At 37.8% G+C, this 15,103-nt stretch overlaps 1 protein-coding gene across 2 annotated transcripts; it reads left to right on the top strand.

Moving 5' to 3' along the window:
* The first annotated feature begins 621 nt into the window (after positions 1-621).
* On the top strand, positions 622-14,590 carry me2 (malic enzyme 2, NAD(+)-dependent, mitochondrial). 2 transcript variants are annotated; one of them, XM_079250866.1, is made up of 15 exons: positions 622-755; positions 3,401-3,557; positions 7,724-7,857; positions 7,945-8,094; positions 8,350-8,425; positions 8,795-8,956; positions 9,069-9,282; positions 9,608-9,705; positions 9,978-10,091; positions 10,171-10,282; positions 10,592-10,734; positions 10,848-10,950; positions 11,164-11,234; positions 11,684-11,782; positions 12,160-14,590. In XM_079250866.1, exons 2-15 carry the CDS (start codon positions 3,444-3,446, stop codon positions 12,325-12,327), a joined length of 1,758 nt encoding a protein of 585 aa, XP_079106992.1. In that variant the 5' UTR covers positions 622-755; positions 3,401-3,443; the 3' UTR covers positions 12,328-14,590. The 2 variants fall into 2 exon arrangements, with proteins under 2 accessions (XP_079106992.1, XP_079106993.1); XM_079250867.1 differs by having other exon boundaries at positions 638-667.
* Positions 14,591-15,103: the final 513 nt, after the last annotated feature.

The raw sequence follows: 15,103 nt of genomic DNA, 5'->3' as shown, positions 1-15,103 counted from the left end.
AAGTGTGCTAAAGCAGAAATACATTGAAATCCTACAGGACAGTGCCTCTTGAGTACCGACTTTGGACACCTTCTTTCTATCTATAGCATAGCTGCCTAAGTTAGTTCTCCAAGATCTAAAATCTTGCAAATTGTAGATGCAGTCTTGTCCAACACACCTGAATCAAATGAATGTCACGTTAACAGGCCCCTGACGTGCAAAAGACAGAATTCAACTATTAGATGCAGGTGTCTATAGCCAGTTATCTGTAGCTAAGCTACAGATATGATATAGATTGCACTCTTGTATATTTTATTTATGAGTCACATGTGTGACCTTTTAATTTTGTTTGCTTTGTTGTTTTATATCCATGTTTGAGTTAATCTAATTACTGTTCGAAATAAATAAATAAAATATAAATAAACAAAAAATAAATATATAAATAAGCTTGCAACAGAGAGTACGGTAATCCGTTTACCGTAATAACGAGTAACGGGCTCCTCTCCGCTATTCCAGTGCGTGTCACAGTGTTTACGGTAACCAAGAAGCACATCCCAGCATGTGATTGGATGAAGAGTTAACTCCTTTTATAGCGTCGCCTCGTCTCGCTTCTCCAGCACCGTCACTCCCCCAGCTGCAGTTGTTGCTGTCGTCAGAGAACACACTGAAGGAGTCACTCCTTTGAAAGGTAAACGGCGGACATCAAGAGACATATGCGGGTTAATCAGTAAACCATCCAGTGGACGGAACAGCTGTGTAATCACTTTTAAGAGCAGGTAATTCTGGACGTTATTCAGTAAAGAATAGAAAGCGCGTGTAACGGGAGAACTTCCCGTTTCCGACCGGATTAGCAGTGGGTCTGAATGAATGACAGCACGAAGCTAAAGCTGCCGAGTAAAAACAAGTTTGCTTGTAGATGCTGCGTGAGTTTAACACGTGCAAAAGGTGAACTTTTCTGTTGCTGACATTCAACTGAAACAGATGGTTTTAGTATAAGGACAATGTTAGGTTAGCCAGTTATTAGCTTATAGAACTTGTTAGCTGTATGTGGTTTTATGTGGGATTGTCAGTCCAATTTCCCAATTTAACTTGTATTTTCATGTCCTTACTGCTAAATCTTTGGTGCAAACTTAATGGTGGGTTTACATTTGTTAATGACATTGTTTCCCCTTAGTTCCTAACAGGGTGATTGTGGAAATACTAACTTAAGCCATCACTTTTATTTGTGTCACACTGAACATACATTTTTGAACGAAGAAAAGTTGTTTGGTCCCTGCTGCTTATGTGTACATAAACATGATTTATTCGTTTCTACTCATAGCTAACTCCCATAGATAGGGATTATAAAAATGATTATTTGCTTTACACACAAATAGTCTTTGTGTCAAGTGAAAGAAGAAAAGAATACACCTCATTCAAACCACACCTAGCTCTGCAAAAACACAAAGGTTACATATAAAAACATGTATATGGGTGTGACTTACTACTCTTTAAAGAAAATGTGCATATACTGCCTTTATATTGGTTAGAAATGTCTGGTGTGAAGCTTTATTGAAACATCATGACAGTCATTATTTAATTAAAATTATCCCCCATGTCTGGGAAAGTACATGGTTTATTAGTTTAGTTAGTTTTGTTTGCCCTCTTTGTAATATATTTCTACAGCGACCAGTAACTCTCAGTTGGAGTTACGAGATATTTATGTCCCTTTTTAGCTGGAAAGTGGGCAGGATTGTGGTGGGTGGGAAAGTCCAGCCTTTTTGTGCTGTGATTTAAAAAAGGTAGAAAAAATAACCAGTTTGATACCATTTAGTTTGAAATTGGCAGTGTTCAAAAACAGTTTTAATTGAGCTGCTTTTCTGCATATGTCTTGCATGTACATGGTTACACTCGGTTTAGGCTGCATCTGTTATGTTACACATCCTTTCTGCATTGGCAATGCAAATATCATTGAAATACCTTTTTCTAATTGTTGAGACAGTATATATAAATATAAAGTTGCATCACAATATCTCAGGGAGTAGACCATCATCTGTCCTCTGAATAGGTTTGGTGCTGGGGGATGGATGAAGGAAGGTGAATGTTGACATAGATGAGAGCTGTGTTGAAAGACCTGATTTTCTTTTCACACCTGGGTTCAGCTGCATGTCTATGTAGATCAGAGGATTCATATCCTGCATAGACATAATGTTAGAATTTATTTTTCTTTTGCAATGGCTGTTGGTTGCGATATCTTGTTATGATTCATCCTATTTCAAAACAATATTTTTTTTGTAGTTATGTGCAGTTTAGTCCCCATATTGTAATAAACTAAGCAGAAAATGTTTTTCAATTTCATTTATATGTTGATTACAGGTTCAGTTGCATTTCACCTTGGTATTTGTATTATTTGTTGGGTTTTTTTGGAGTGCAGTGTTCAATCTATTCGACCTTATTGTGATTTACCAGACAAAAAATTATTTATTTAATTTGCAAATGGAATGTAAGACTGTATTTACAGTCTGCAAATATAGTTAGGGGTGGTTTTAATTGTTTTTGACTGACAAATAGTGTTAGAATTCCTTTAACTGGCCTATTTCTGAACACAACACAACATAATGCAATGTGGCATCAAATCACAAGTCACATGCATGACATAGCTCTTACAATGACAATCCCATTCCAGGCCACCAACCTGCAACTGAATGTGTGAGGGGTCCTCTTGTAAAATATTTACACAGTAATAGTTGTTTAGGGTGCTATTTTATCTCCTGAACTCTCCAAATCGGAGAAGTTGTTTACACAATCATCCCTTCAGATGCTTGGAGAGATTGTTTGTTATTGTTAGAATTCTTGCTTCCACCATGCTATGCATGTAATTCGTTTGTATTGCACATTTATTGTGTGTTGGCTGATGCCCCCTCTTTTTAGATCTTCTTCTGTGGTGCTCATTAAAAAAAGGATTATGGCAATCTTTAAAAGCTTTGATTCTGAGATCTCTGAATTGCTTTTGGCCACACGCAGATTAACAACTGCCTCTGCTGTCAGCATTTGTAATCCTCAAGCGAGGGACTGCTTGTGCACACTGCAAGTATTCTTCAGTATTCATGTCAATAGAATAGCAGTTTTCATTGCTGATAGCTTAATGTTCCATTATGATGAAAGAGAAATTATTATGGCCATATAATCAGAAGCTGTGGTAGCTGTGCAAATTCAGGCATCAAATGTCAGAGGAAAGAATTGTTAAACTACCCGATGAGACCAATGAATCCAAAATTAAGAAATGACCTTCTTTTAAATATAATATTTAAAAGTGACAAAACCGCTGAATCTCAGTGAATACCAGATACTGCTCGCTACAGGAATACACGGCCAGAAAATGCAAATAATGGCATATTTCTAATGATTGCTATATTGATAAATTTTGTCTGCTTTACTACAGGAGATTACCACCAGCAGACCTTCCAGACCAGTGATTGTCCACCATGTTGTCCAGGTTAAGGACAACCTGTTCCCTAAGGCCATGCATCTCTGTTTACAGATGGGCTCACACCAAAGAAAAGGGCAAGCCCCTCATGCTCAACCCTCGCACTAACAAGGTAGTCATATTGCAGAAATTGTTTTTATGTGTCAGCATTTAAAAAGAAATGATGCAATTTCAGCTTCATGAACACCCTGAAATTTGTCATCATGTAGGTGAAGTTAACTAGTTAGCATAAACTTGGCAAGAAATGGACTTGATGTTGCAACAGAAGCGTAAATGAAATGGATGTAATCTATGAATAGCTTCTTTCTATTTAAAGTTTGGGGTGAACAAGAGTTATGAAGTATCCCTTGTACACCTTTAAAAGTTGAGAAGCCCCATAAACATGTTCATCAATGCTTCTTAGACTCATCTGTCCCTTTGGAGGTGCCAGTACCTTCGGTTATTTCATAAGATAAGAATAGCAACTCTGAAGTGTTTGTTGTGTGCTGGACTGGAATTCAGGTTGGTCAGGAGAGGTCCGTGCTCTGCAAGATAAATCAGATGAACTGCATATTTAACATGCTTTAGAAATGTAAAGATCACAAGCACATTAATGGAAAAAACAACAACAAGCATGCTCCTTGTCTCTTGTTTCGGGAGCAAGTAAAATGTTAGTTAACATAAAATCAGGAAAGAAAAATGTAATTAATAGTATTTGCCCGACTCAAAGCAGACTTGTTAATTTGTTGGTCCAACTGAAAGGGCACTATTTTGGATTTGTCAAAGATGAAATAAAACACCTGGACCATAAAAGTGGGTTTATTTATTCACATGCTAAACTGAATTATAACTTATCTGTATGTCCTACATTTACTGCATAGTGCTCTATTCTTGGTGTTTGAGCAGTGAAGGAAAAAAAAAAGAGCAGAAGCTGCTAACAGCTGTAAATTGGAAAAAAATGAGAGTGAAAAGACAAACAGTTAGGCAATTATGAAATGTACACAGTTGTAAAGCTGTCCAAGCATATTGAACTAATATCCTTCCAGCTCAGTTGCTTACATTTATTTATGCATTTTATTTATTGTAATTTGTCAGCCTGTCAAAGCAAACAAATAAACTACAAAAGGGCATGCTGTCAGCTATCAGTTTGACATTCTTTGTCAATAAATCATACTTATATTTTGGGACAAAGACAATGATCCAACCAAAGCTTGACTAAACTGTGGATTAAAATGTTCTGTGTGATCACTGTCACTATGTGGTTGTCTCATATGGTCAGGGTACTCTGCTGTGTAATGTTAAACTAATGTGTTTCCATGTACATGTTATCCCTCGCTGCATAATGGTCGTACAAGATCTTAAAACCTTCTAAATGATGAGAAAACCTGTATTTGCAATTTCTATGTGTATTAGATCAGGGATCCCCAATCCTGGTCCTCAAGGACCGGTACCCTGCAGGTTTTCCAAGTGTCCCTGCTGCAAAACACCTGATTCAAATCAGTGTGTATTTAGCAGACACGTGCAAAGCTTGTCTGAGTCAGGTGTGTTCCAGAAGGAACACTTGGAAAACCTGCAGGACACCGGTCCTCGAGGACCAGGATTGGGGATCCCTGTATTAGATTGTTTGATTTCTAATCTTTAAAATAGTTGAATGGCACTTTCAAGCTTGGTTTGTAGGGGTTTCCTTCAAGCATCTCTAGTGACTTAAAGTTACAGTTGACCTTTGTAACGTGAAACTTTAGCTGCTTGAGTTGACGTGATATCTCATTCTATATAGGTTGTGCATATTTAGTCCAGAATGAACATGTTATGTTAAAAATAGACATTCATATGTACATGTACACTGGTCACAGGCCAGCTGCCAACTAGGCTTATCGTTTGGTTGGACATAGGGCGTTGTGACATGACCCATTGGTTTGGAGAAAAGCTGTTTTGCAGGCTTAGATTGATAAATTGTTTACTTTTTAAGCAAAAAAGCTTACCCAGGTAGCCAACTCCATTCCAGTTAAGTATAGACTAAGAAAGAATAAGATAAAGGTTCCTAAACAAGATATTTAAACAAATGAATTCCTATAGATTATAGGCATTATTCCACATTTCTAGAGCCAGTTTTTGCAGCTGAGGATTGGACCGCCTGGGTCCCCGCCTTTTGATGCTGCCCAGCTCACATTGCAACCGACCCCTACGGCTCCTCCCGCAGATGGTGAGCTTACAGGAGGTGGGGCCCATGTAACCCTTTCGGGCTGAGCCTGACTGGGCCCCACGGGCAAAGGCTTGGCCACCAGATGCTTGCTCTCATGCCCCACTCTCAGGTCTGACTCCAGAGGGTGGCCTCAGTGACCCGCATCCGGGCAAGGGAACATTTCCGCGCACGGTAGTTGTCATTATAGGGGTAGAGTAGAACCGCTGCTCCTCCGCATTGAGAGGAGCCAGTTGAGGTGGCTCAGGAATCTGGTCAGGATGCCTCCTGGACACCTCCCTGGTGAGGTTTTCTGCGCACGCCCCTCCGAGAGTAGACCCCGGGGTAGACCCAGGACACGCTAGAAGGATCATATTTCTCTGCTGGCCTGGAAACGCCTTGGGATGCCCCTCGCAGAGTTGGCAAATGTGGCTGGGGAGAGGGGAGTCTGGGATTCCCTGCTTAGGCTGCTGCCCCCGTGACCCGACCCCCCTGGATAAGCAGCAGAAGATGGTTGGATGGATGGATGGATATATACTTTTAGTTAGAAGCTATAATGGCAAAATTATCCCCATCTATCCACATTAAAGAATCTTGTCATAAAGAGGGGGTTATGGTGATCATCACCAAAGTCTAATAATTTTTTCCTTATGTCATTTCTGAGATTTCCTGATGCCTAAATCCATGCATGACTTTTTGAGCTATGTTGCTCACAGACAGACAGACCAGCGTCACCAAATACAATAACCTTCACTTTTGACAAAGTTAAAAATTTGGAGCCCTTGTTCTAATACTTCCCTCATCCCTTAATAACTACTATTACCACCAATCATACTGAAATTTTATTAGTCTACCAGAATTGTCTTCACTTACAATTATGGACAAAATGAGCAAGAAGGAACAAACTTAAAACTAAATGGAGAACAGAGGAACCATAAGTGATTGCACATGGTTTTATAGCACTTGTGACCGAGAAGGAACTAAAACTGCATGAAGGAGTGAAAGCAGAAATTTTATGTAGACATTGGAACTCCAAATACATTTTTTGATTGAGTTGTTTTCCTTGCAAAACAAAATAAATGTCTGTGCAACAATTTTTTGCACACTCTGCACCTAGACTGGAATGGAAGTAATCTAAAGCTCGATGTTACGTGTGTGCGGTACTTTTGGGTCACATTGGGAGGAACTGGGTAGCAGAGCTGGGAGAAGTCAAATGCTTCATCAGCATGACTCAGCTTTTTGTCAGGGAGCCCCCAGCATTCATCACTCTCACAACATAATCAGCCCCTTCTCCAGCCCCCAGTGTGATGGCTTCCATGTGTTACACCCAGCCTGCATTCAGAGATGGGCTGTAACTCAACACGTGCATACAAGCTCTCATTCCTAACAGCAGCATGAAAACATTTCTCTCCTACATTTTTTTTTTTTTTTCAAATAGTGTGTGTCAACACACAGTTTTCCTCATTGGCTCCTTTAAAGCGAGTTGCACTTTTACTCTGCTGCAGAATGACTTTAATCTGGTTTCCTTCATGTTGTTTAGTAGTTGTTCCCTGCTATGAGGAGTCTGTGAGTCAAACCTAATGGACCTATGTAAGGTCAGGTGCGCCCTCTAGTGACGAAACTACACATCACTTTACATGAAACATTTCTGCAGCAGGGATAAACATTTTTTGAAAAGATTGATTCTCCTTTTCTGTTTTTATGTCAGATTTATTTAAAATATCACAGCTAAAATGTAAAACAAACAAACAAAAAAAAAGTTTTAGATCAGTGTTTCCTCTACTTTTACTTAAATTTTACTGGGTTTTTTTTTTTGTTGTTTTTGTTTGTTTTCTATGGTTCTAATCCAAACATGTTGGTTGTTAAAAAAAAAAAAAACATTATCATTCTGCAATTCACTCTTTTCTTTGCTTGCTTGCTTGCTTGCTTGCTTGCTTGTGTGTGTGTGTGTGTGTGTGTGTGTGTGTGTGTGTGTGTGTGTGTGTGTGTGTGTGTGTGTGTGTGTGTGTGTGTGTGTGTGTGTGTGTGTGTGTGTGTGTGTGTGTGTGTGTGTGTGTGTGTGTGTGTGTGTGTGTGTGTGTGTGTGTGTGTGTGTTTTTTTTTTTTTTTTCTCTCTACAGGGTATGGCGTTCACACTTCAAGAGCGGCAGATTTTAGGGATACACGGTCTTTTGCCCCCCAAAGTAGAGACTCAGGATATCCAAGCGATGCGCTTTCAGAAAAATCTAAAGAAGATGACTGATCCTCTACAAAAGTAAGCATGTGCATAAGTAAAGTTAGCAGAAATATTCATCTGTTTATTTTCCTTACTTTTTTCTTACTTTCCCTGTTTTTGCCACAGATACATCTACCTGATGGGCATCCAGGAAAGGAATGAGAGGCTTTTCTATAGAGTGTTAATGGAAGACATTGAAGAATTGATGCCAATTGTCTACACTCCTACTGTAGGCCTGGCCTGCACACAGTATGGACACATATTTAGAAGACCAAAGTAAGTATCAATTAAAGCTACTTAGATCTCTCTTATGGAAAAAAAATTAAATTAAAATAACTCCAGGAGCTTTCTTTTTTTCTCTTTCCATTCAGCTTTTGGTTACAGGTATATTTCTTTGATTACACTTTTTGGAATTAATATTAAAGAAAAGAAGGAAAAATATATATTAAATGAAAAAATTCTTTTGGAGAAGCTATACCTTGTCTTGTCACAAAGAGAGTTATTGGTCTGTGATCTTGTTTTTCTTATTAGAGGCTTGTTCATCTCCATTCTGGACAGAGGACATGTTCGCTCAATCTTGGACAACTGGCCAGAGACTAATGTCGCCGTGAGTAACTGAAAAGATTAATTAACAGTATAACTTTTTCATTTAGTACTCATAAATCAGTTAAAAACAACTCCTACAGCCATTTCTTTGGCTTAAATACAAAGACCAGGATTTTAGATATTAAACAGCAATGTAGAAATACCACCTTACTGATATGGTGGCTAACCTGCGACATGCCAACACATTGGCTTTATTAGTGAGATTATATTAAAATCAGTAGCATATCACAGGACACTTTTATTGACTTGGACATTTGCAAATCATAGCATTTGACTTGCATCACTATCAGAAATATGCTTGTAACATTTTAATGTGCATTCATGCCACTAATGGGTCTGTTTTCCTCCTCGTCTCTTTCTCTTACCGTAGGCAGTAGTAGTAACTGACGGAGAGCGTATTTTAGGTTTGGGGGATTTGGGTGTTTATGGAATGGGCATACCCGTGGGAAAACTTTGCTTGTACACTGCCTGTGCTGGTATCAGACCTGAGAAGTGTCTGCCTGTGGTGATAGATGTTGGAACAGACAACGAGGTGGGCAATTTTGTGACTATGTCCTCTGTTTACTCTGTATGTGACTGTACAATGTGTGCTTTAGTTGGAAAGGAAGACCTGAAACTAATTTTAATCCTTATCCATCAATCAGACTCTTCTTAAAGATCCGCTGTACATGGGCCTGTATCAGAAGCGGGACCGCTCTCAAGCCTATGATGACCTCATTGACGAGTTCATGGAAGCTGTGGTGGAGAAATATGGGCAGGATACACTGATACAGTTTGAAGACTTTGGGAACCATAATGCATTCCGCTTCCTCCGAAAATACAGGGAGAAATACTGTACCTTCAACGATGATATCCAAGGTTCTTACAGACACAGGCACATGGGACTTCTGCTGTAGAATACATTTTTATTCTCATAATCTGACCTTTTTTTTTCTTTACAGTTATTTAACTTTTTTTAAAAGTAGATTTATAACAATGAAATTCCTATTACAAAATAAATTTGTCATGCATGCAGCTTTTTATTATTAGTTATAAAAACAAAAACTTTCAGTAAGCCTACAAAGGTTTAAGTCATCTTTCTGCTGTAGTCACTCTCGACTGTCGAGAAATTATTAGTGCATGTTAGGCTGGGTTCAAGGCATAAAGTCCTCAGTTTGCTTTTCTGTTGCTTGCATGTTTCCAGGCACTGCATCTGTGGCGCTTGCTGGTCTGTTGGCAGCTCAGAGGGCCATCGGCAAACCCATTACTGAACACCGTGTGCTTTTTCTTGGAGCTGGAGAGGTGAGCTAACATTTACCTCTTTAAAACGCCAGTTAAATTTCCTTAGATTTTGCTTTGCCTCTTGCTGTTTGCGGCTTTTTACTTCAGTAGGTTACGCTCCATAATAATGAAATATGAAAACAAGTTCATTTGTAAATGTCATGCTTTCCTCTACTGACTAGAACTGGCAGTATTGATCAGACAGACAGAATAAAAATGTGCTTGTCAGAAATCTGTTATCAGAAAGTAACATTTTAAGTTTTTTATGGATAAATGATCTAAATTCTTTCAAGGCTGCGCTTGGAATTGCTAATCTGATTGTAATGGCCATGATGGAGACAGGTATGAGCCAAGCTGAGGCCAGAGAAAAGATCTGGATGTATGACGCCCATGGTTTACTTGTTAAGGTTAGTGTGGGATGTAGGCTTGCAGTGTGTACGCTGCCTAACTGGAGTTTAATATTACTTTTAACATATTTTACTTTAGGATAGACCACAAAAAATGGACAGTAACCAGGAGGCGTTTGTCCATGACAGTCCAGGAAATGTGCAGAGCTTTTTGGATGCTGTCAACACAATCAAACCCACAGCTATCATTGGTGATAAGAATTTCCTTCTCTTTTTCTTTTAAATGTTATTTATTCTGTATTCCTACTGTCTTATCTGCAAGGAGTGTGAAGTTTTAAGGAATTAAATGTGCTTGTTCTGCTTTCATTTATGTTGTTTTGTACTTTAACTCTACCCAAACTAAACCAAGATCCTTCCCATAATTACAGTATTAATGTTTTCACAAAGTTAATCATAAAGTCTTTATTTTCATGTCAGTGTTTAGTGTTCTTACATTTCAGACCTGGTACAAGGACTAACAGTAAAACTTTCTTTGCTTTTTTTTTTTTTTCTTCCCCCAGGTGTGGCAGGAGCTGGACGTTTGTTTACCCATGATGTCATCAAGGCCATGGCAGGCCTGAATGAACGACCAATCATCTTTGCGCTGAGTAACCCAACCAACAAAGCAGAGTGCACAGCAGAGGACGCCTACACTTTAACAGATGTACACTTTTTTCTCATTTCTGTCTATTCATATTCTGATTGTTTTTATTTTTTAAATCAGACATAAATCCACAGTCTGGCAGAATCTAAGCGTACAGTTGCCATGTTTCACAGGGTAGATGCCTTTTTGCCAGTGGCAGTCCATTTGGTCCTGTTACACTGAATGATGGTCGCGTTTTTACACCAGGACAAGGAAACAACGCTTACATCTTTCCAGGTGACCAAAATATGAACAACATATATTTACAATTTAAATTGATTTATAACTTGTTGTGAATGAAGACCAGACTTTTTGAAGCTAAAGACTTCAAATGAGTTAATTCATCAACAAATACAAATGTGGTATTTGGGCAGTGTTGACATATTATAAAAATCTTTGGATGGGAAAAGAAAAAAAACAAAAAAAAAACTTTTTTCCTCCATGTTTCAGGTGTGGCCCTGGCTGTGGTCCTGAGCAGAGTGAGACACATAAGTGACACAGTGTTCTTAGAGGCCGCTAAGGTCTGAAAAACCTGAACTATCTCTCAATCTCCTCTGTAGTCTTGCTGAAATTTTCCTCATCCCTTACATCATCTGTCCTTTTTCTTGCTGACTCTGCCATGTATGCTTATACTCATCTAAACCCACTTTAACCCCTTTGATGTCTCCTGTTCCCTCTGTCTCTCTTTAGACTCTAACAGATGAAGATCTTTTAAAAGGCTGATCCATCTGTGATCGTCCACCTTTTTCTGGGCTGCCTTTGACTTTTTATCAACTAATATAGATTAATAATCACTTTTCTATGTTCAATATTTATAATGTTGTTGCTACTTATGTGGTAGTGGTTTGTGGGTTTTTTTTTAATTTTTTTTATTTGGTGACTTGATCAAGATTTTTTTTGTTATAAGCTACCTTCTTTCGGCTGCAAAAAATGAATCTTTATCATAAAAAAATGCTCATACTTCTTTCAGACGCTTGCTGAGCAGCTGACGGACAAAGAGCTTGAAGAGGGAAGACTTTATCCTCCTCTCTCCAACATCAGAGAGGTCTCTGTCCAGATGGCTATCAAGGTGAATTGCCTGAAATATTGTAGTCTCTACTTATGATCAATATAGCAACATACTGCAAAGCTAGATCAAATTTCAACATTTTTGCCAGATCAAATCTATTACAAAGCCTAACTAGATTTTTTTAGACATCACAAGAACTGCTGCCCAGTCAGATAGCTGCTTTGCTGTTTATCTGTGTATTGCATGTATAAAGTTGTCAGACCCTTTTAAATGTTCTACAGTTTGTAGTGATCCAAGTTCATCTTTATGTGGACTATGTGAAGAGATAATCAGTAACATCTGGAAAACTATTAATAATATGAAAAAAAAATCTCATGCAAATGTGATGTTAAAAACTATTTGTTAGTCACAGCCTGACTTTCTCTTCTCAACTGCAGGTGATGGAGTATGTCTATGCTAAAGGCATGGCATTCCGCTACCCTGAGCCATTGGACAAGAATGGCTTTGTACGTGCTACTGTGTGGAACACCAGCTATGACTCCTTCCTTCCAGACACATATGACTGGCCAGGTGTCAGCTTTAGTCCCAAGACGAACAATAAATAGGACAGAGCTTCACTGTGCTGATTATTGTAATGGCCATCTTTTGCTTTGTTTTTTTCCACTTTAATTTTTCCCACTTTAAGATCTCAGCTGCTTTAGTGCATAGATGTCTGTAATATGAACCTGCAGTGTTATGTTTATGCTCCTGCAGCACTACATTTGCACTAAAGTGCTCTTCTTGGATCTGTTAAAATTACAGTGGAAAGGAACAACGTTAGGGGACCATTAGAGTGATAATAACCATTCTCTGCTTCCAGTTCGTTGTTGTCTTTAATGGGTATGCAAACTGGCACAGAGGTGGTAGACTACATAGTGGTGGAAAAATGCAGTGTGGAAATCTGGTTTATGTTGTGAGATTCATTTCAGCTTTTAAAAAAGTGGAATTAACATTATACTGTTGGAAAAAAGTTCCAAAACTTTGGATTGTAAATCAAATTCTATAAGGATAATTATACCACTACTTCAGGTTAAATTGCATACATTTCACAAGATAGTTAGGGGTCTGATTATTACATTTTCTGTAGTCATAATTACCCTAAAAATAAGTTGATTTTATTGCTGAACAAATTATCTTATTTTTAAAATCGTTAATATAGATTTGATCAGATGTTTTTGACTTAACTGTCATTTTTGTGTACCAGCTTGATGCACAAGAGTCTTTAGTTTGCTCAGACTTCTATTGCAGTGTACTTGTCCTCATTTTCAATACATCTATTGACTTTAAACTGCTTAACTTGATGCACACATTTCCCATGGAGTATAGTTCTCTGCATTGCCTTCTTTCGCTGATGTCACCAGATTGAGAAACCGAGGCTTCAAACTCTTAGCCTTTGTCTTCAGCTTAGAAAATTAAAAGAGAACATTGTATTTCTTGAGGCAAACTAATTATAAACAAAGATATTATGAAGGGAAAATATTTGATATTTATATCCTAAAACATTTAAGGGATAACCTGTTGCCAGGTAACGTTTGAATGTTTTCGCCCATGTGTTTTGTTTTTTTTTTCCTTTTTTCTCCAATACACCTGTCACTTTTGTATTTATTTCCTTTTGAATTAATATTTTTGGCTCAACACTCCTTTAACTATGAAATGAAGATTTTATCTCCCTAAACAGTTTTGTTTAAGCGTCAAAGTAATTAATGATGAAATATAACATAAATAAGCAGTATTCATGGGAAAAATGTGCAACATCAAATTATTGATTTGTTATTTTCTCTTATTGCACTTTTAACACACTCCCCTACTTGTTTTTGGTGTTTTGTTTTTATGAATTTGTGTTGTTCTGGTGGTGCCAGTGTTTTAGTCTTATAGAAAGAGTTCTACAAAAAGATGACTAGCCAGGCTTATAGAATCTAGACTATTTGAAATATACCATTAAATTAAAAAAATAGCCAGATTATATTTTTAACACATGTATAAGGGAAAGCCCTGTAATAAAGCTGTATTTAAAGGTAGAAGCTCAAACTGCTAATTGCCCTGCAGAGGAAGGTTACAAATATCTTGCAATGGGTATTTTGACTTTTTTTTTTTAAGTTTTCGTCCTTTCTTGTGGCAGAAAGAGGTCTGCTTATTCATATAGTTAAAACTAAACATCAGACAAAATGCAAATTGTAAGAACTGGATGCTCTGAATTTAAACATGTGACATTTGGCATACACTCCTATATAACTACAATATGGTAAGAGAAAACTGATTATTTACTAAACTATTCTATTCTTATAGCTCTGGTCAAGAGTATTGGCTGTATTATGCATTGGTGTTCGGATTTTAAGGATATTCATGGCCACAGTGTACATATTAACCTCAGGACCTTGTATCAATACCCTCTGAACACATTCAGTGAAGTGCCTGAAAAGCATTCAGTGTTCATTATCACTCCATGCTCCTTTTTAACATGCAGCAGTCAGAGCAAGTGTACAACACAATAGCCCTGTGAATATAAAGATTATTTGTTTACATCGTTTTACTCAAATTCACTGTGCAGCTTTTTCACTGTGTGCTATCAGGTTTGTGACTGTTTGATGTTTTGTCAAAGGTAAAGATTTCTACTCATATTTGTTCTGTGGTTGTGTATAAAAAGAAAAACATCATTAAACATGCACCCATCTGTCTGCGATATCTTTACTGTTGTTGTTTTAGTTTTGTGTTCTTTTGCCAGGGCAATGGATGCTTTGTTGTTCAGTTTTGGGTTTTTTTTTTTTTTGTTTGTTTGTTTTTGGTTTGTTGTAGTTTTTTTTTTTTGTTTTTTTTTACTGAAATATACATCCATCATTAATTCAATTCTGTGTTTGCTTCAGAAATGTATTTTTGGTAGACACGTGTATGCAGAGAACAGTATGTTGGTGCTGCTTTATTCTACCAAATGTGTAAAAACCGCAGAATAAAACCTATTTACAGCGGCTTACTTGTCTGATGGTTTTCCTTTCATGTGAAATTGTCAGTGACATAAAGTTACCTTGATGGACAAGTCTGAGGCATTTTACCTGAGTCCGAGATCTGCTTTCATGTCAGTTAGATGAGCATTTAGCTCATGTGACTTCATGCGTACATCACAGTGTAACTATAGGGCCATCACTGCCAATGTTCAGCTGGAGAAGTGTTCTTTTAAAAAAAAAAAAAAAAGTTGGAGAAGTGTGTTTTTGTTGTTTTTATCTGTCTTCATTTTTAGGTCCCTGTAGGATCCTCTCAGCATCCAATCAGGTACGACCATTCCGTCGCTCTTACTGCGTCATCGGCGTGTGACGACTGTTTACAGGAAGCATGGCGCGCTTGTTTCAG

The sequence above is a fragment of the Telmatherina bonti genome, assembly GCF_933228915.1.
Source record: "Telmatherina bonti genome assembly, chromosome: 13".
Classification (NCBI taxonomy): Eukaryota; Metazoa; Chordata; class Actinopteri; order Atheriniformes; family Telmatherinidae; genus Telmatherina; species Telmatherina bonti.
The sequence above is the reverse complement of the archived record's forward strand: the minus strand, read 5'-3'. Positions and strand labels throughout refer to the sequence as shown.